This window comes from Callorhinchus milii, unplaced genomic scaffold (genome assembly GCF_018977255.1).
Source record: "Callorhinchus milii isolate IMCB2004 unplaced genomic scaffold, IMCB_Cmil_1.0 Scaffold4, whole genome shotgun sequence".
NCBI classification, from domain to species: domain Eukaryota; kingdom Metazoa; phylum Chordata; class Chondrichthyes; order Chimaeriformes; family Callorhinchidae; genus Callorhinchus; species Callorhinchus milii.
Window position 1 is genome coordinate 18,790,117 of NW_024704745.1, and position 22,038 is coordinate 18,812,154.

Here is a 22,038-nt window from a genome sequence, read left to right on the forward strand (position 1 = left end):
CCTCAAGTTGGAAAAAAAGCCTTAGCTTTTCCATTGGGAAAGTTGTGTACAATGATTCTAGCCTGTCAGGCAGTAAACTTGAATAGATACGACTGAATCCCAAATACATGGCTTTACTTTCTAATTGGGATTTGTATCAGAAATATGATAAAAGATAACATGTTTTCTTCTCCAAGAACCTAAACTGTACCAAAACCACCTCTCAATGATGCCGGGATGACCTCAGAAACATAGTGCAAACTATAAATGTTTAGTGCAATATTTTTCTCTCTTTTTCCAGCCCTATATTAATACAGATCTGCAACCAGCTTCTGGGAGATTTGCTAGAGTGACCCACGGTGAGTTATTCTTCAGATTCCTGTGCCTCCCTGACCTCCTCTCAGCACCTGCCCACAATGGATGGGAGAATCAGGGGCCATCTCTACTTTGTTGCTTAGTTTATTGTTGATGTAGTACTAGTCTTGCATTTGCATTTGATTTAGAACCTTATCATGTCGTCAAAATATCTCAAAGCACTTCACAGGATTTATTGTAAAGTATAATTACTGTGTATTTGGCAGCCAATTTGCATCCTAGAACCGTATAAATTTACAGCACAGAAGAAGCCCATCATGTCTGTGCTGACTCTTTTAAAGAGCAATCATTGGTCTTATTAACCATAAGACAAACAGCTGCTGGAAAATGATTTGATTAACTGAGGTATTATTAATTAACTCAGGTTGTGGATTATTAAAGGCATCTCATGATTTTGAATTCCAGGTATTCCTGTACAAAGCAGTGAATGGTTCATGTGTAGCAGTGACGTCAGCTGAGATGCAAAGCTAACACTATTGATGTCTCTGAAGAGTTCAAAGTTAGGGCTTCAAGAAAAAATATTTAAAATTAATAAATCATAATCCTTGTATTTGATACACCACCTTTAACATCAAATTATCTCAAAGTGTGTTATAGTAATTACTATTAAGTGTCTATTTGTAGGCAAACACAGCAACCAATTTGCACACAGCAATGTCTCACAAACAGCCAGGACGTGAATGAACAGTTTATGGAGGATTGCTTACAAGGGCACTGGGAGAAATCTTCCCTTTTTTAATAGTGTGATAGTTATCTTTAACACCCACCTGAACAGGCAGGATATCTTATCTGCAGGACAGCACCTCTAACAATCAACCTGGCGCTTCAAGGAAGTATCAGTTGAGACTATGAGCTCAAAGGTCTCGACGTAGGGCTTGAACCCACATTCAGACTCAAAGGCAAGAGTGCTATCAACTGAACCAGGCTGGAAAAAACTTCACTTAGAATCATTAACATTAATGCCAGTCATCTGCCAATTTAAAAATGTAATTTAATAATGTTTAAGGATACATTGAAACAGAGCAGTACTCCTGTTCTCTACTGCAGTGAAGACTCTCGATGTTGGGATGGTAAAAAGACTGCAACTGCCTGCTCTGGCCCACTTGCAACCTAGTTTGTTTCATTTTATGGGGGTGTCTGGCACAAGCTGAAGCGCATCACCATGTTTAAGAATATCCAAACTGGTTTGTTTCATAGACTTGTTATATCAATCATTCACATGCACAAAGGAAAAGAAGCAACCGATAACTTGTCTCTTTCAAACAAAATACGGGATGGGACAGGCTGAGGGAGGGTGGAGGAAGGGGGGAAGCAGGGTGATTGAAAGCACGGTCAAAGAGGTGGGACTTGAAATGGGTCTTGAAGGAGGCAAAGGAGGGGGCGAGGTGGAGGGACTGCAGGATGGAATTCTAGAGGGTGGGGGCAGAGTAGCAGAAGGCCCGCTAGCCAATGGTGGGGCGACGAGGCAGGGGACATGAAGCAGGCCGGAGCCCGCTGAGCGGAGGAAGCGGACAGGATAGTAAGGGGTTAGGAGATTGCAGAGGTGGGGGTGGTGAGGGGGGGGCAGTGGGGGTTAGCAGGTTGCAGAGGTTAAGTCCATGATTTTCAGAAGGACCATGCAAAATTTAGGTACTGGACTCTTGGGGCAGTCTCGGAATTAACATATTAACACTGAAATCCTGGGAAGTAAGCTTTGAACCTGTTCCCAGCACTTGGCACCAGTTTCACTGTTGTGGCAAATTGCATCTTTTGCAGGAGAACCGTGGGGGACAAGTAAACAAAACAAATACAAAATGATCTAAAAATGAAATTCCTCATGTTTGGGGAATCAAACAGTAACAACTGATCTCGCCACTGACTCATTCCCTCCCGTATCCAAAACTTAGCCTAATCTGCATTTTCTTCATTTATTCTGGCTCTCGTTTTCCATGTTTGCTTCCTTACAGAGATTTATTATCACTATGAAGATCAACTCCATTGCTGCTGTCATTTGCAAAGTTTCTTCCTGGTACATACCTCAGAACGCCCCCTATACATCTGCAGAAGCTTCTGCCCTGCTCTTCATACAGTTTACACAAAGCTTGGGGAGAGAACACCTGTTGTTGATTCAGCACTGTAGTATACCTCTAAACAATAAATTAATTGATTACATACTCCAAAGTGACGGAACTTATCAATGTAGACTTTACATCAGATTTGTGTTAGAAGTTGTTTGTTTTAAAGGTGAAAGAGTTGCATGCTGTTATTTTGACCTAACAAATACTATTCAAACTAAAGATATTGCTAGAAAGCTTACCTCTGGCATTTTCTACCAGAGGAACAACTTTTTGAAAAGCAACTTTGTTTTTTTTATAAAGATATATTACTGCAGTACTAAACTATATTCACATTTATGTAGCTTAACTGTTTGAAGTGCTAATCCCAAAATGGCAGTTCTGGCAGTGTTAGGAAGAGTTCTGTCTAGCAAAATATTCTACCAGTTTAGATTTACATTCTATTTTGACCAGTGCATTAAGCACTGTCAGACCACGACTGTATAAGTCGATACTTCTGTAAATTATAAAAAAGTAACAAATTGTTCAGACAAGTTCTACACATCAGGTAACAACAACTTGCCTTTGAATAGCATCCTTTATACGGGTAACATCTCGGAGCGCTTAACAGTGTTGGATCAGGGAGAGAGCGGAGCTGACCTTAAGCATGGTCAATGAGGATGATCTGAAGATGTGATCTGAAGACAGGCAAGGAGAGGGCACATAACTAAAACTATTGGGTGATTTTAATTCCAGTATATTGAGAACTTTAAAGATTTATAAGTTAACTAAATCAAAAACATGACTTGACTTTTTTTAATCATTTGGGAACTCTTTCAAAACTAATTTATTATTTTAGTGCCCTGTATTACAATCTACTTTTAGAAGCAATGGATAAGCTATTATTACCACGGAGTAAACAGATATCATCTGTGCAAAGTACATTGTCATACCTACTCATCACGTACTGCATTGATAATTCAGTAGGTGTCAATTTAGCTGTCTTTTGGGAGAAGATTAACTGACCTCTTTGTGGATGTTACATATTCTCAGATGCGAACAAATGACAAGGCAATTTTCCTTGTGTCCTGATCCTCCAGATTAATTGCCATTCACCTCATAGCTACAGAAAACTCCTAATAACTTAACCCCGACTTAACTTGTCACTACCATTTAAGTAATCATGGTGTCAATATCCCAGTTGTATAATTTAGGTATTTTAGTGACGTATAGTATTATTATTATCATATAACAATCTACATATGTAGATTTATGTATTTATCCGCATGTCTAACTTGCCACTCCAGATCACTCGTCACTGAGCCCTTTCGCCTTGGAGAGATGAGATATTAGGAGTTCACTGCATATGTAGCACCTTGCTCATGCAAATAGCTGTTATGTTTACTTATAAAAACAATCACTACATTTGATATTAATTATATGTGAAGTGCTTTGAGATGTTCCCAAGTGATAAATTACTATAAAAATACAAGTTATTTCTTCCGTGGTGAGACAATGCTCAATCATGCAGACCAGAGAGGTCTCAGATTGAATCCACAGTCTGAGATAGCTGATCTCAGGCAGTGCAGTAACACAGTTGGCTTTTGCATACTCTGATATGTCAGGCAATACTCCTTAAAAATAATGTTCCGGCATCATTTAATGAATGAAACAGGCCCAGTTTGAAAAGATTTTTAATAAAGTAAAATAATGAGTAATTATTAAGAGGAATAAGCAACATTCTGAGATCAGGACACAATCATTTCCAGACTGACATTCCAATCTGAAATCACTGCTCTTCTGATTCTGTCTGTCGCTCGCTTTCCTCTCCCTTTGTTTCAAACCCTTTGTCCCTAAATCAGTGGCCAAGTTTCCAGCCACCATGGCCCAAGGCATTCCTTTACATGAAAGGCACTATACAAACATAAGTTGTTGAAATTGCACCTTACTCATGACAGGAAGTGGCGGTCGATAGGATTAACAGCTCAATACATTAACCCAATGAATAAACTTCACTGGATTCCACAGGAACACAAATCCACCTGTTTAACAACATTTAAAAATGCTTTTTTTGGTGGATTTCTATTCTATTTTGTCCTGCACTTCCATCAGAATCCAGATCTGACTACTGCACTAAGTACCAACATGCTAGGACTGCCTAATGATCAATGATAGCAGAATATTGTGGCTCACTTGTGTGCCAATGTAACGTGCTCATAAGTAGTAGTGTACATTTTAATGGCCATTATTATCCATGAGGTGAGTCTCGGCTCTCAACTAGCCTATAAAGAGATAAACCAAGCAGTGCAGGAAATGAGACGTGCACTCCCCACATCTTTCTGTCCAACAGCTGTTTCTTTCATATAATGTCTGCAAAAAACTTATTAGAAAGATTACTGATCAGGAGCCAGAGTGCCTTACTTTCCCTGGAGTCTTTGTTTTTGTTATTCAGAGGCAGTAACTGCTGTCCAATTTGCTCACAGCAGAACTGCAGCATTGAAAATAACAAATCAAGAATGCTTTTAACAGTGCACCAACAAATACAACAACAATAAATTGCATTTATACTGTGCCGCTATAGCGCCCAGGGTAGCATCCCAGAGCACTTGACAATACAGAGCACGATGCGGAGCCGGTGGCGGAGGGGGAAGTGACTGTAGGCACGGTAGTACAGGAAGGTCTTCAGGCACGACCTGAAGATAGTGAAGGAAGAGGCAAGGCAGAGGGATAGAGGAAGAGTGTTCCAGAGTTTGGGGGGGTAGTGACTGAAAGCGTAGCCACCAAGGTGGAACGGAGGGCACGAGGGACATAAAGAAGGCCAGAGGCAGTGTGTTGGGGGTTGGGAGGTTAGCAGGTCGGAGAGGTAGTGAGGTGCCAGGGCATGAAGGGATTTGAAAACAAGTGGAGGATCTTGAAATCGATCCATTCGTCGATAGGGAGCCGGTGGAGCCTGACTAGAACTGGTGTGATGGGGGTACGGATTATGTGCAGGTGAGTGTGCGGGCCGCGGAGTTTGGGATCAGCTGGATCCTGTGCGTAATGGAGCTGGAGAAACCGTTTGAAGGGACAAAACGAAGGTGGTTTGTTATGTAGGACTCGAACCAGGCTAGTGCGGTCTCACTAAGGTGGATGAGGGAGGAGAGGTAGTAGAGGAGGATGGCATGGTCAACTGTGCCAAACACGGCGGAGAGATCCAGGAGGACGAGGAGGCAGAAGTGTTTGTGACCTTGACAAGTGCTATCTCTGTGTGCAAGGTGGAAACCAGACTGGAGGGGCTCAAGGAGAGAGTGGAGGGAGAGTTTGAGCAAAGCTGGTTAATGATAACGCGTTCCAGAGCTTTAGCAAGGAAGGGCAGGTTGGAAATGGGATGGTAATTTATAGATCGGTTCTTCTGTAATAAAAATGGCTGTGGTTTTGACTCTAGCATCGCAGACAAACGAAGTTCCTGCAATCAAAGATAATTCTGTTTTCATTCATTGCAGCCATCCTTACCTGCTGGCCTGGATGTTTACAACAGAGCTTATCACAGCACAGCATGCATCACAATTTCCATATTACCAACAGAAATAACAACTTCTTATCATGCACTTTAGCCCTCATGACTTTTACACACGAGTAATAAAAGGCTGTTGTTAACAACGATTAAAATATTGCCATCCTCAGCAAATTTATTTCAACAGCAATAAAACAATTATTTGACCTTATTACAAAAGGTTTCCAAATGCAGATCAACCAGGAAAATGTAAGGAGCACAAGAGTAGATTTTTAGATCAAGCACCATTTCACAGGAGTGACATGCTCGCACAGTTGGTTCCCACTAATTCAGTCCAGCCACATCTCCTCTCCACCAACTACAATCAAATCAGGACAGCGTCAGTCCACCTCCACTCAGCATGTTTCCACATACGGAAAGAATTTCCATTTCCATACTGCCTTTTCACTTTGAAACGTCTCAAAACTCTTCACAGATAATTACTGTGAAGTGTAGTAATTGTATTTGTTGGCAACCACCACAACCATTTATACCAGCAAGGTTCCACACACAGAAGTGAATGACCAATTATTCTGAAGGAATGTTTGCCAAAATACTAGGAGAAACTTCCTCTCACCAAATGATGGGATGGGAATCTTTAATGTCCATCTGAAGAGGCAGATGGGACCTTGGTTTAAAGTCTCATCCAAAAGAAGTATGTCCAACAATACATTTTATCTCACATCTCAACATGGCGTGGTGACACAGATCGCATCATAAAGGACAAAGGTGAGTCTAAGGTAATTTGTTTGTCAGCAGAATCTCAGCATTGGATCAGTGGTGGTGACTCACTGACAGTAACAGTATCTCACCTTGTTTACATATGTACAAGGGTCGTACATTAAACCTCACATCAGTCGCATCAACAACAACTTGCATTCATATAGCGCCTCTCGCACAGGTTAGCGTCCCAGAGTACTTAGTTGGGACCGTACATTTAATATGACTTATGCAAAATACGAATTATGTGAAATTTACATAAATTGTATCATATATGACTTATGAAAAGTTATGCATAAGTCGTTTTTTATATGACTTCTGCATAAACACAAGTACTGAATTGGCTGGTGACATGTTTAACCAATGCATATTAAACAACAAGGTTACATTTGTATAGCGCCTTTCACGTCATGAGGACGTGCCATTTCAGACCCAAGCTGGGGTTTGGGGAGTAAGGGAGGGGAGGGGAAGGGGTTGGCCATTGGCATGGTCAAAGAGGAGGGTCTTAAGGCAGGACTTGAAGGAGGATAAGGCGGGGGTGAAGCGGAGTGACTGGGGGATGGAATTCCAGAGGTTGGGGACAGAGTGGCTGAAGGATCTCCCGCTCATGGTGGGGCGATTGGGTCGGGGGATGTGGAGCAGGCCAGAGCCGGCTGAGCGGAGGGAACGGGTGGGTTGAAGTGAGGGTTAGGAGGTCACAGAGGTAGGGTGGGGCGAGGCCATGGAGGGCTTTGTATGTGAGGACCAGGATCTTGAACTGGATCCTCTGAAGGATAAGGAGCCAGTTGAGTCAGGCGAGAAGGGGTCACGGAGTTTGGTGCGGGAGAGGACACGGGCTGCAGAGTTCTGGATTATCTGCAGTCTGTGGAGGGAGGATTAAATTATATTAAATTAAATTATATTAAAGCTATGGTAGCTCAGTCTTTCCATATACCATACTGCACAGTACTGGAATGATATTTGCTTCTTGTTCTTGAGGTCATCTTTCAAACTCTGTGGCTTCAAATCAAAGGTTGAGGCAATGTCCTTCTTTTTCATTTCAGGATTTGCCTTGCAAAATTGGAGAATCTGGTACTTCTCCTGATAGGTCATTGACAATAATTTGCGTTCAGTTGAGCTATCTGTACTGTCTGATGCCATGATGGCTGGTCAAAACCTCATACTTGTTCACTGTTCTGCTCACGCACACCTTTGGCAATGCTGTCGGTAAGCCCGCCTGTGGTGGTGAAGAGCCGTTGCAACCAATGTGATCAGGTGATGCTCTTTCCTCTCTCAGTCCTCCCCTCGCCCGCCCCACCCACTGCCGTGTGCGATACCATTGATGTTACGCTTCAGGAGGGAGAGTGCTGAGAGTATTGGGGTGCACAAGCACGAAGTTCCATTTGAGGCAGATGCAGGAAACAACGTTTTGACTCGTCAGCCGCTAAATTCATCAGCAGCAAGTGCTGGAGCGGAGATACGTGTTACGAGATTGTTAATAAAACTAGTGCGGATAAATTAAAGTGGATTTAACAGGGAAATTAATGGCCTTGGGGCAGGCTTAGGCGATTAATGGCCTTGGGGCAGGCTTAGGCGTGGAGTCCTGTAGCTCAGTGGTTAGAGCACTCGCTTTGCAAGTGAGAGACCTGAGTTCAATTCCAGGCAGAGGGCGAAACCTTGGGCAAGTTTCCTTACTCCACACAGAGCCTAATAATAATCCCTCCAAAACCAAAAACAATAATAAATGAATCATTTTCAATCTACGACTGTTTGTGGGACATTGCTGTGCGCAATTGGCTGCCGCGTTCGCCCACAAATATACAGTCAATTCACTTTACAGTATGTTCTGTGAAGCGCTTTGGGACGTCCTCCTGACGTGAAAAGCGCTATATCAAATGCAAGGATTATTATTATTATTATTATACGATTTATACATATCAGATTTATGCGAGTTTTACTGAAAACATTTATGTGTATTCCTCTATTAGAATTTTTTAAAATCCCATAATATAATAATCCTTGCGTTTGATGTAGCACCTTATCACGTCTTTGAGACGTCTCAAAGCGCTTCACAGAATATACTGTAAAGTGAATTGACTGTATATTTTGTGGGCGAAACACGGCAGCCAATTGCGCCCAACAGTGTCCCACAAACAGTCGTGGGTTGTGTGACCAAATTATTACCCCTGGAAAAGTGATCTGCCAATCAACTAACAACCAGGTTCCTACTTACTGTTAAACAGAGGTGTGTGGAGTAAGGAAACTTGCCCAATGTTTCGCCCTGCGGGGAATTAAACCCAGGTCTCTCGCTCGCGAGGCGAGTGCTCTAAGCCACTGAGCTACAGGACTCCACTGCGGTTAATGGACAATTGACAATGTGATGTCAAGAGAAAAACAAACTGCACAATTTACAGAGGTATTTGGTACAGGGTGCACATATGAGCCATATTAAAGTTAGCTCCAGGTGTGCAACGTGATTTTTTAAAAATATCCTTCCCCCCCCCCTCCCCCCACCACCAGCCCCAGTATTTTCACCTTTCTTCTCCTGCAGGGACTAAGTCATGCTGTGATGTGATCCCACAGGGTTACAGCAGCCCCCAGTAACAGACACAGAATGAAGCGCAGCACCATCACATTGTCATCTACACACACACACACACACACCGTAAATAAAATGCCCTGGATTGTACCCTCATCACTTGTTCGCCATCAAAATAGGAAGAGATTGAATTTGGCATCGCATCAATTAAACCTCAGAGACCACCTACCTCTCCATCCGAATGATGAGAAAGAAGAGTCTCACACACACACACACACCGACATAATAAATACCCTCTTCTCTTCCAGACCAAACTGTCTCCTGTGCCTTTTCCAGCACAGTCTGCTTTGCATTTTCACAATTCCAGCATGCAAGTTTCTTGTTTTTTTTTAAATCTCAATCTCAATCTGTCGGTCTCTCCGGCAGGCGTTTTGCTTTCCTACCAGCCCGTTACCTTCTGTTTTTTTTAAAACAACACTCACATTGCTGCAGCGTTGATGGGGGGCCTTTCTCAGACGAAGCAGAGCAAATCATCCTGCAGCAGCCCAAATACTTCAGATTAATAAAACTCATTGACTTCTCCGGACATGCAGAGAATACCAGCCTCTCTGGCATTCTCCACCCAGCCCCCTCTCTCTGCTAATGCAACCATTAGTCCCATTAGCAGCCTTCTTAAGAAAGTTATTCCTCCCCACCACCCCTTTCCCAGAGGGTAATTCTGAACACACTGCAGGTCCAGCATATATTGCATTTGCTTATACAGTACAGGACTCTGCAGGTCTAAACCTATGGCTGTGAATGCTTCCTGTGTATTGGACTTTATATGAAAAAATCTTGATCTGTATTCAGTTCGAGGACAGTGGGGGAAGGGGTAACACTGTACGGCTAGATAACAGTTTGGGTATTTTATATTTTATTATATTCACACAATTAAATTAGGATTCCAACGATGTCTGTCGAAAAACAAGGAATGGAACCTATTCTAAGCCAAAGGAGTGGATATCTCACAAAACATGAAATGGAATTTGTGCAACTGAAATTACACTGCATGTGGGTACTGAAATAATTATCACGATGGCTCTGCTATAATGATTGCTGTTATAATTGTATTGGGAAAGTAACTGTTTTTACATCAGTTAATTAGGTATTGTCAGAGAATTTCCAACAGAGAAATCCCAGCAAAAAACATCCAATTAGTGGTTGTAATCCTCAGTTTAGCAATAACTACAATCAAGCAATATCAAAGGACTCAAAATACTGAAAGTGCCAAAGCTAATAACTTGAAGCTTTGGTGCAACAAAAGTTATTTAAAGTAAAAATGAAACGAAGCCAGAGATAGCAAACTGTTACATCAGGACTTGAAGTCACATAATCTAAGTTGATACTTCAATGCACTGCTGGGGTACGTTGCTTTATTGGAGGTGCTGTCCTTTGGATGAGTTTCTCTCAAGGTACTGGCCAGCAATCCCTCAAATAAAAAAACTGTTCATTCACTTCATTGCTGTTTGTGGGACATTACTTTGCGCAATTTGGCTGCGGAGTTCGTCCACTTCACAGTAAATCCTGTGAAACGCTTTGGGACATCCTCTCGATGTAAAAGGTGCTCTACAAATGCAAGGATTGTTTATTATTACTGTGTATAATAACTAGTGAAGAGGCCCATCTCAGGGTAGGTAATAATGAAATGGGTTTACATAGGAACAAAGTCTGTAGGAATTAACTCTTGGTAGCGAGCATAACTATACTTTGTTTGTGAATGAGTTTCCATTTTCTGTCACTACATCTGGATTTCTGCCTCTCCTCACTAAGCAGCAATGCAAGCAAGATACAACTATAATCCCAACTATTAAATATGTTCCATAGACAAACTCATATACATAACCAGGCGAGTAAATTGGACAGAAAGAGGAGCGATAACTTTAATGCAGAAAAGTGCAAGGTCATATATTCTGGGAGGAAGAATAAGGAGAGCAAGTATATGCCACTAAATGGTAAAATATTAAAAGGAATAGAAGAGCAGAGATACCTCGGGGTTAAAGGCAGGAAGGCAGGTGGACAAAGCTGTGAAGAAATTTAAAGGGATCCTAGGTTTTATAAATAAAGGCATATCATATAAAACTAAAGAGGTGATGCTTAATCTGTGTAAATTGTTAGGTTACAGTTGTAGTGTCCATTTATGATCACCACACTTTAGGAAGGATATCAAGACTGTCGAGAGGGTGCAGAGGAAATTTACAAGGTTGATACTAGAGACGTGTGGTTCGATTAGACAAGCTAAGGCTCTTCAGTTCTGAGACAAGATGTCTTGGAGAGGACTTTATAGAGGTGTATAATATTTTAAATCAGACTGAAAAAGTAAACCCAAAACAATACTTTAGAATGCACCAAAACAGTATAACAAGAGGACGTAGGTTTGGAGTTGCAATGGGAATTTCAGAGCAGAAATCAGGTTTTTCTTTATCCAGAGGTATTTATTGACTGGAAGAGGCTGCCAGGATCAGTGGTTTAGGCTACGACACTGAACTCGATTCCTATTCTAAGTCTATTCCTTTATGAGCCTTGATAGTAAGGGTCAGCACTCTATTCAGTCTGGGGTATAAAAGCAAGCCATGACCTTTTCTTCAATTGACATATAAGCAAGGGTACTTTCTAGTCTGGCTGGATAGCAATAGGAGCAGGAAACTCGTTTGAGTTCTTTTGTGTCTTTACAGTTAAAAGATTACTGAGGCCAATGTTAGAGCCTGTACTGCCAGTACAGCTGAAATCAGCCAATTTAACAAAGTGAGGATCGATTAAATAATACAATATCTTTCAGGAAACAATGACACATTAATCAGTAGCTAGATGGTGATTTGATCAACGTTTGACCATTGACTACTGAATTGCAGAAAATGTTGGTACTACTGCAAACTAGCAACTTATTAACAAAGTGCAACAGTTAATAAAAGTCCAAGCTCTGGATATATTTATTGCAGTTAACAAGTAACTAAAAGGAAAGATGAAGAAAATGACTACTGTACATTTTTCAGTTTCAAACATGCAAGAGACAACACTAACACGTGAACAATTCTTATACTTTAGTAACCTTCCACAGTTTGTCTTTAACTTCCTTCATAATTGTCACATGAATACCTAATAACAGCAACATCTTAAAGTGTCAAGCCAATATTTTATAGTTATTTTATAGTTGTTACAAGAACTATCTGTTAACGATTACTATTGGCATAAAACATAATAATAACCCTTGCATTTGATATAGCGCTTTTCACGTATTCTAGAAGTCTCAAAGCACTTCACAGAATATATTGTAAAGTGAATTGACTGTATATTTTTGGGCGAAACGCGGCAGCCAATTGCGCACAGCAGTGTCCCACAAACAGTGACCAATTTTATTGTTTTGTTTTTTGTTTTTTCTTGAGGATTATTAGGTGTGTGGAGTAAGGAAACTGGCCCAAGGTTTCGCCCGAACCCAGGTCTCTGGCTTGCAAGGCGAGTGCTCTAACTGTTGAGCTACAGGATTCCACAATGTGTGTTTAATAGAAACAGCTTCTTTCGACTGCAAAAAAACAATCCCAGTACTTACACCCATGTTGAAGGCTTGGCATCCTCCAGGTTAGAATTGTGTTATTCAATGATCCAGGGGATTGTTGGCCAAGACACCGGGAGAAACCCACTTTTCCTTTTGAATAGTGCCATGGAGCCTTTAATGTCCACTGAACAGACAGACAGGACCTCAATGTAATGTCTCAGCTGAAGACAACGCTGTAAACAATGCAAGGCACCCCTCTCACTGCATTGGAGTATCACTTAATTATGTAAGTTTAAAGTTATAATGAATTAATTGACTTTGCTTTTAGTGCTCCTAAACCATTCAAATTACTTGAACTCATGGCGGTATACAAATTAACTCTGAACATTTTGGACACAAGTAATATCTTGGATACATTTAGAGTACACCTGGACAGGTTTCAATACGATTTCCTTTCTCCACTTCTGTGTTTATTCTTCATGTGTGAGCCTAGACAATGAGTGTGGGCAGGATACTGGGCTTAGGCTTACGAAAGCTTGACACCATCGTCACCCAACACACTTTTCGTGGTTAGCAAAGAGTGCTCAGGGTCATTTTCACCCCTTTCTAGCCTAAGGCCAAGAAACTAAGTGTAGAGCTCCTACCATTGCACTACCTGAGATCAGCTGACGGAGCATAGACCCAAGATTCAAACAAAACTATTTATTTTTGATCATTTCCTGTCAGCCTGCCTCCATAATCAACCGATTTACTAAGATATGACACATTACTGCATAATTGTATAATCAGAGTCAGGGGTGCTATGCCTTAGTGTCCTGGTTCTTCCTTCTGTTTGCAATTTACTGTCCCTTTGGTTGAGTAGCCTACCAATACTCACTGTCAAGGATCAGTAATGGTCAGTAGAGCAAGTGCTAAACTGCATGCTATGCCTGTGGTTCAGTACCTTAATAATAATAATACTTGCATTTAACATAGCGCCTTATCACGTCCTCTAGACATCTCAAAGCTCTTCACAGAACATACTGTAAAGTGAATTGACTGTATATTTTGTGGGCAAAACACAGCAGCTAACTGGAACAGCAGTGTCTCACAAATCTACAACAGTTGTAGATTGAATGACCAAATTACTATTATTATTTTTTTATTTTTAAAGAGATTATTATCCCTGGAAAAGCGATCCGCCAATCAACTAACAACTGGGTTCCTACTTACTGCTCGGTAAACAGAGGCGTGTGGAGTAAGGAAACTTGCCCAACGTTTGGCCCTGCCCGGGAATCGAACCCAGGTCTTTTCACTTGCGAGGCGAATGGTCTAACCACTGAGCTACAGGACTCACATAGAAGAGGAGAAAAAACAAAACACATTCAAAGAAAGTAGAAAAGTAGAGGAGAAAAATTGTGATAGAAAGAAGAAATAAAAAAAGGTGGGTTTTTGTGGTCAGCCGGGTGTCTGACACATGTAGAAACCCATCACCACACTTAAGAGTATTCAAACCAAGCTGAGATTTCCATGCATCCCACCTACACATGGAAATCCCAGAGTTGGAATGAAATGCTAAACCTGCATAGCCTGCCATTGAGATTGCTGTCCGGCAAGCTTTTCCACTGCTTGTCCAGCTAGGACTACCTTACCTGTTACGGCTTTGGCTTGCAGAGTTAACAGAGCTAAGTGGAATGACTGCCTGCCCCCAGTGATAAATAAAGTTAAGAGTGACCAGCCTTGGCAGTGTGCCTGTACAATGAAGAAACCTAAACAGGCTGAAAAGAATTCAGTAGATATCTGTTACAGGTGCACAATGCATAGATTAGTAAATTTATTGCCCAGTGGATAATCCCATCCCTGGTCTGGTTGTGGGGTTTGAGACTGACAATTTGTCACTTGAGCCAGCCTCCTGCCATTGAGTGGGAAATTCCAGCAGCCAGCCAGCTCACAAATGTAAATCTGGAGCGCCATCTTATGGTGGAGCCAGCAGCAGCTTTGAGTGGCGTATTCTCAATTGAAGATTTATCGGCAGCAAGCAAACTGGTTCCTGAATATAGGAAGACACTGAAAGAGAAACGGTCATTTAACATATGATGTCTGCCCATTTCCCAATCCATAAGCATTCTGCTCTGCCATGTTTTTTCTATATGTTTACTAATCTCCAAAGGAAAATATCTGTAGAATTCCTCCCCAAACTCAAAAGGTAATCAATTATAGAATTTTAAAAGTCCAGAATATCTCTCGAACCTTTCAACTTCGAGTATTCAACCTTGGCTAGTCATTTAGCTGTTTTCCACAGATTCCCATGGTCGCAGCCACCCGGGAACTACTGCGTTTGTAAAACATCTAATAGTATCTCTCTCTCTCTACATTCGTCCTTCAAACTCATTCCCAACTGGATATCCATTGACTTCCAGCTCTTTATTTTTAAAAAGGCAATAGTATCAACTAGAGAAGTTGAAACTGAAAAGCGCGCATATGAGAAAATATATAAAAGGGATGGCAAAGGCAGTTTTAGGAGGTATAGGTCGGGTCGGAGGCAGTCAAGGCAGGAAGCACAGAAAGGGAAATATTGTGTGCCTAAATGCTGCCATCCTACCTCCTGCAAACATGATAAAGCAGAAAAGAGGATAGTGCATTCCTACAGCTTGTCCCGACTGCTCTATCCTACCTCTTGTTTGCAGGCAGAGTAGAAAGGGAACGGGAACTTCGGGCAAAAAATAGATGTAGTAAACAGAAACATTGTTGTTGAAGTTAAAAGAAATCCTCTCTTCGGATGAGACATTAAACTGAGGTGCCATCTGCTTGTTCAGGTTAAAGATCATCCACGGCACTATTGGAAAAGAGACGTGAGATTCTCTCTCCTAGTGTCCTGGCCAACAATCCCCCAATTCAAATTGGCTACTCATCCATGCCTGTTTGTGGCTGCTTGTCTAACCAGGAACATCCAGCTGATTAGGGCTTTGGCTTGCAGGGTTAACAGAAGCCGAGCAGGAAGAACCCCTGCTCCCAGTGACTCGTCTGATCCTCCAAGTCCTGCTTAAAAGCTATAGTTTGCCCACAAAATATACAGTGAATTCACTTTACACTATATTCTGTGAAGCACTTTGAGACGTCTCGAAAATGTGATAAGACGCTATATCAAATGCAAGGATTATTATTATGATCATATTGGCTATATCAGCAGTGCCCTGGAATACTGCAGACCCATATGGCTTAAGAACCAGACTACCAAGTCTCCCACAGAGGGTTGACTCAATTCCGATATTCTATTCCCCCGCATGTTACCTTGGAACCAGCTCATAGCCAAGGAGAGCTCCATGTAACTCCTCCCAAGGCAGATAGTCACAGTATGACTTCCGGGGAACTTCCGAACTCAACTGATTTGGCTCTGTAGCCAAGCTTCCTATTTGGAAATAGCCCAGCATCTACGGAGGCTCCATAAGCAACAGAATAATATTACATGTCCTGATCATGCAAGGAACTCCAGTGGAGCACGCTACAAACCAATCCCGTAACTAAAAGCTACTGTTTCCACTTCTAGCATGAAGGAGAAGCAAGCCCCTGGTGAAAAACAGTTTTGACACCTCCCACAACAAACAGGTGGAGAAGACATCTGTGGAGCACTTGCCAGTCTGAATGAGGAATACATAGGCCAAATGCAAGGGTGACACGTACCAACAGCTGTGTGGGCTCCCTTTCTACAGATCCACTCCATTAGCACTCATCCAGATGGCTCACATCCACAGCCAATCTAAAAGACAACTTGCATTTTAAATACATAGGATGCACATCTTGAAGCATTTAAGTTTGATAGCACCAAGCAAGCAATGTTCTGGGAATGGAAAAAGGCCGTCTTACAAATGGGGTTTTGTGCACAGTTGGAGGTTCAAGGAAATGCTAGGATAGCACACAGACTGTTTAAGCCTAACGGAGCAGTAAATGAGGTTGATGGAGTTGGGAGTCAAACGTGAAAAGGCAATGGAGAAAATTTAACAAGGCAGCTCACCTGAGACAAACAGACCAACGTGCTCCCATAGTAACCAGCTCGTAACTACACAACCCATTGCACAACATATCTTTTTTGACTGCACCTTTGGTCAACATCTTCAGATTTCTCACTTCACTGTTCAACGGTATTTGACAGATGTTCCTTTAAATGGTAGGTGCCCTGCCAACTCTCAAATAAAATATGCACAAACAGCTTTTCCTCCCACTCTCACCCGGTCACCTGCGGGATACCCCAAGGATCCATCCTTGGCCCCCTCCTCTTTCTGATCTACATGTTCCCTCTTGGGGATGTCATCCGCAGACATGGGGTACACGTCCACATGTATGCAGATGACACCCAACTCGATTTTTCCACCTCTCTTTGCGACCCCCAGCCTGCCTGTCAGATCTCAAGGGCTGGATGAGCGCAAACTTCCTACAGCTGAACGTTGACAGGTCGGAGTCCATACTCTTTGGCTCTCATCAACGTCTAGAATCTCGCAGCTCTCACCTCCTCCACCTACCCGATCTCCCCCTAAAACTCTCCGAACCCGTGCGCAGCCTGGGCGTCGGGTTCGACCCCCGGTTGTCCTTTCTCCCACACATCCAGTCCCTCACCAGGACCGCCTTCTACCACCTCCGACGCATCGTCCGTCTCCGCCAATACCTCTCCCCAAAAGCCGCGGAAACCCTGGTCCATGCCTTTGTCACCTCTCAGCTGGACTACTCCAACGTCCTCCTCGCCGGCCTCCCATCCACTACCATCCATAAAATCCAAATCATTCAAAACTCTGCCGCCCGTATTCTCACCCGCACGAAACTCCACTCTCCAATCACCCCAGGCCTTGCCAGACTGCACTGGCTGCCTATCCCAGAGAGGATCGATTTCAAGATCCTCACCCTTGTATTCAAGTCCCTGCACTCCTCTGCAACCCCCTACCTCTCTGACCTCCTCTCTCCTCAAAACAGTGCCCGTTGCGTTCGTTCCTCCGGGTCTGGCCTCCTCTTCCCCCGAGTCCTCCGCTCCACCCTCGGCAGCCGTGCCTTCAGTCACTATGCCCCAAGGCTCTGGAACTGCCTTCCTCGTTCCCTTCGTCTCGCTCCCTCCCTTCCCATTTTCAAGTCTCTGCTGAAGACCTTTCTTTTCGACCGCACCTTCCTCCCCCTCCCCCGGCTTGATCCCAGGATCCGTTACTGTAAAGCGCTCTGAAACACCATCCAGCGTGGAGGGCGCTATATAAATCCAAGTTGTTGTTGTATATCATTAAAGTACAAACTCTAACTACTACTACAACAACAAATTGCATTGGTATACTCAATACTCAATATGTACAAATATCATATAACTTTCATGGTGTTAAATAAAAGAAAACATGTAAATATTATTAAAAAATTCAAACAAACTTTTTTTGATAAAAGCTTTGTAAAGCAATTTGAGGCATTTTTTCAAATGATGGATTGCCTGCCAACTCTCAATGAACACTACTACCAAAACGTACAGTACTGTATGACCACTATGTTCAAACTATGCAAAACCTCCAACTATCATGTAACTCACTCTGTACCAAAATTCAAGAAAATGTGTAAACATTATTGAATTTTAAAAAGTCCAGTTTCAATTTCAAACTGTTAAAAACGTACAGTACAAAAGCAAAATCACCTTCATTGTGCGTAGCCAGACAGAAGTAAAAACTGCAAAACAAGATAAATTCCCACATACTGTGTGTTCCTCATTTATTGGGGAACTTCCAATTCTAAATGCAAATGTAAAGTTTCTTAACTTTTAGTTAATACATTTGCAGTGCATTGGTCCACGTTACATATAAACGTCACTTTCAAAATACTCAAAACTGCATATCCTCCATGTACAGACCATGTAAAATTTACATAAAATCTATGTAAAAGTCTCATTTAATTTGCACAGTACAAGAGTTTAAAAAAAAGTGTGAATATTATTCAATTTTAAAAAATCCTATCTCAATTTCAAACTTTTTTTATTATACTGAAAAGCTTTATGATGGGCCTGATTGTATTTTACAAGTGTTGAATCCACTCTGGCTGTGTGAGACTGGCTGCAAAATCTCAGGCAAACATAAGACTCGTGGCATTCCTGCCTTTTAATTTCAGTGTAAGCCACAGGCTCTGCAACTCACATGCTGAGTCTAAGTAAGTTTAAAACATAATTCAAGACACAATTTGCACCACAAAGCTAAGCTAAACAACTAAATTGAACTTACCACAGTCCCCCTGATATACTGCAGGCCTCACAGTGCAGAGAAAACCATCGCTAAAAATGTTTATCAAGGAAATATCCTAAAGCTAATCACTTAATACAGTTAAATAACATGCGGCTGAAGAGATTATTTTTAACTCACTAAGAATATTACAAACAACTGATAGAAATATCTAAACAATCGACACACTGTTTGCTTTAGTTCTTTTATATATTGGATTTGGTGTCTGAACAATCTTTTATTTACATTGTGCAACATAATGCAAGGATTCCAACATTATTTGAATGAACCAGATCTGACTGTACATAGGATTAAGAGAACCTAGTGTTCTTCTAATCAAATGACCTTGAAATACCTCCCAGCATACCTCGCAGCCTTTGATCCCAGCCATCAGGGACACAGTCCACAAAGTTCAGAGACAATTGGTCAAAACCAGGGGCATCTGCTTTGGACTGTGCCTATCCCAGTTGATAGCACCTCTCCAACTTCAAATGCAGATCTCTGTGTTACTTTCTTGTAATTGTTTACTTCGGTATCTCAAAACAAATTACATTCCGATTACTATCAAAGTGTTTCAAGTATACTGTAAATATTTTATTGTATAATAATTGCTTTCAATGTATTGATATTATTTTGCTATTATCAACAAAGAATTAATGTAGTTGTTATTTTTGCGTCGTTGAGGATCACCTGGCATAGCTGTACTTCAAAGCAGCAGCTTAGTTTCTTATTTTTATGCATTATATTTTCTAACTTCTTCCCAGTAACCTGTTAAGTTTCTATTTCATCATTTGCCTTTTTCCATATGCAATTTAACATTTTCCAAAAGGAAACCTAACTTGCCCTTTTCTGGTCAATAAAGTGGCTCGTCCAACACAGTTTCAGTCTTGATTAAAGGTCCAGCTCAGGCCATTAACCTATCCTTGTGTTTCAGATGAAGATTGACCTATGAATCTGTGAATTTCTAGCATTGACTAGTGTTATTTCTTGAACTTATCCTCCAGTTCAACAATAAAGTATAGCATGCTCAACACTATACTTTTCAAAATTGCTAATAGCTTTTTCGCTATACTCATCTCTACGCAACCTGCTTCATTACATGAATTCATTTCCATATGATCCACTAAGTGCACCAACAATATAGGTAAAATAACACAATAGCAAATGCATTAACTTGTCACTGATCACCTTGGTAATGCTTACTCCCAAAATGAGCAGCAATGGCCACGATCACTTTGGTCGACAGGCGAAGTTTGGATGCAGCATTCAGTACTGTCCCCACATTTTTGCAGTAGATGTTCATTCACTGAGAATTTTTTTTCAGTATGTTTGAAAGGGTATTTGTGTAGAACAATGCAGCTTTCTGATAAGAATTTCTTTCTGTCACTCTGCCGGCAGTGACGTTTCTCCCGTATGCTGTTATATTTCAAGTCTAACATGAACTTCCTCTAAAAGCAGAAAACAGTTCCAGTCACTTGGAAGTCTGGGTTTGTTACTTGGTAGCAACTACACTGAGCCTTTTGATAGTCTGCCAGAATAAACGAGTTACCATGCACACAATCCGATGCAGAGTGAAGGTCTCAGTGCTCTGAAGCTTAATGATGAATTGATGAACAGGTACAAGTTTGTGCTTGTGAAAAGGGAATCAGATCTTAACTTCCACTCTGTGAAATCTTGCAAATAAGTTCTATCAACACAGCTCTGGTCTCATATGACCTACACAATACAACAGAAGGGCTGACCACATAGCTACCATTCATTTCAAAACTTTACATAGCCACTTTGTTGCCACATACTTTATCACCTAACATGCCTCAATGTCAACAAGAATGGCAAACTCCTCCAAGATTTCTTCTTGTAGGGAACAGAGTGAAATCCGTCAGATATTCAGTAAAAGTCCTACTGCAGGTGCTGATACAGACTTGCTTTGCTGCAAATGTCTGCTAAGTGGCAATAACATCCAATATATTGGCACCTGGTAATCCGATTTGTTTTATGTCAGAAAAATATTTTTTTACCCTTCATTGAAGCTGCATCATTTGAAGCCAATGCCATCAGATTGCAAGTTGGAATCTCAAATCCTTTATCAGCAGTTTTCATCAAATGGGCAAACGCTGCTTGACCTCTTCCAGATCCACACTCATGAATACCAAAAAATCATACAGCTTTTCTGATCGAGTCTTCAAAGAATATGGCTTTTATCAAGAGCACTTTTGCTATCTGTATTTACCCCAACCATAATTCTGGCAGTTCAACTCGGTTAGGTTGTACCTCAGGACAACATATTCATAATCACTTAGGCTATCCAGTATTTCGCCATGGATTTCAATCTTTAGTTCCTACAAGAAAAACTTTGCCTATTTTCTGCTAAATCTGCTCCAGGTGGGCTGCAACCTCCATGACCATTGTATTCATCTGTACAGCGAAGAACTCTTCATCTTCTGCTCTGCATTCTGTTGATGCCTTTCAGAAACCATATGGTACAGAAGACGGTTCCTTCTTCTATCACTCCATTGATGTCACAGCCATCAACTTTGCAAACGAGCAAAATTTACCTTCCACGAGCATTCAAAAGTGGATCTTAAAGGTGGAGTATTTTTTTTTCTTGCCTGGAGATTCACTCTTCTATTGTCAGAGAGATTTATTTCCTTGGATTTAATTTAAAAAATAAATATATAATTAGTTGCCAATCTGAAATCGTATCCGAGTACAGTAAACAGTCTTGCTATGCCACTGCATGCAGGAGCCAAAGATTTCCGACTCTGAAATAAAAACACAAATGCTGGGTATACACGGCGAATCGATACTCAGTTGGAAGCAAAGAAAAAACGTTTTGGACAAATGTGCCTTCAGCATAACCAGATACGTTAAACATTTTTTTTTCTCTCTTTCTGCTATGGAATGACAATTGTTTATTTCCAACACTTCCAGGTTTTTATTTCAGATCTCCAGCCTTAGCAGCTATGCTTTGTATTATAAAAACACAAATATTTCAAGTCTTTGCTAATACAACTGTTAGAAATTTGAAGCCTCATGACTATCAATAATACAATAAACACACACACAATGAATTTGCACTGATTCAGACCTGCACAGCCTGGGGCTGCCTGACTGGGAGGCAGTGAGTGAGTGAGTGGTGCAGAGCA

The 22,038-nt window shown here is 41.4% G+C and overlaps 1 protein-coding gene across 2 annotated transcripts in view; it reads right to left on the reverse strand.

Moving 5' to 3' along the window:
• The window catches only part of cltrn (collectrin, amino acid transport regulator), a 61,780-nt gene extending 39,750 nt beyond the window's left edge, over positions 1 to 22,030 (reverse strand). Inside the window, exons 1-2 of one of the 2 annotated variants that reach the window (XM_042333977.1) lie at positions 21,981 to 22,030; positions 20,081 to 21,540 (exon numbers count right to left, since the gene is read on the reverse strand). In XM_042333977.1, the coding sequence (XP_042189911.1) occupies positions 20,081 to 20,195 (115 nt within the window). In that variant the 5' untranslated portion in view covers positions 20,196 to 21,540; positions 21,981 to 22,030. Of the gene's footprint in view, positions 1 to 18,318; positions 18,340 to 20,080; positions 21,541 to 21,980 lie in introns of those variants that run through there. The other variant, XM_007891658.2, reaches the window with a different exon arrangement.
• Between the last annotated feature and the right edge of the window lie 8 nt (positions 22,031 to 22,038).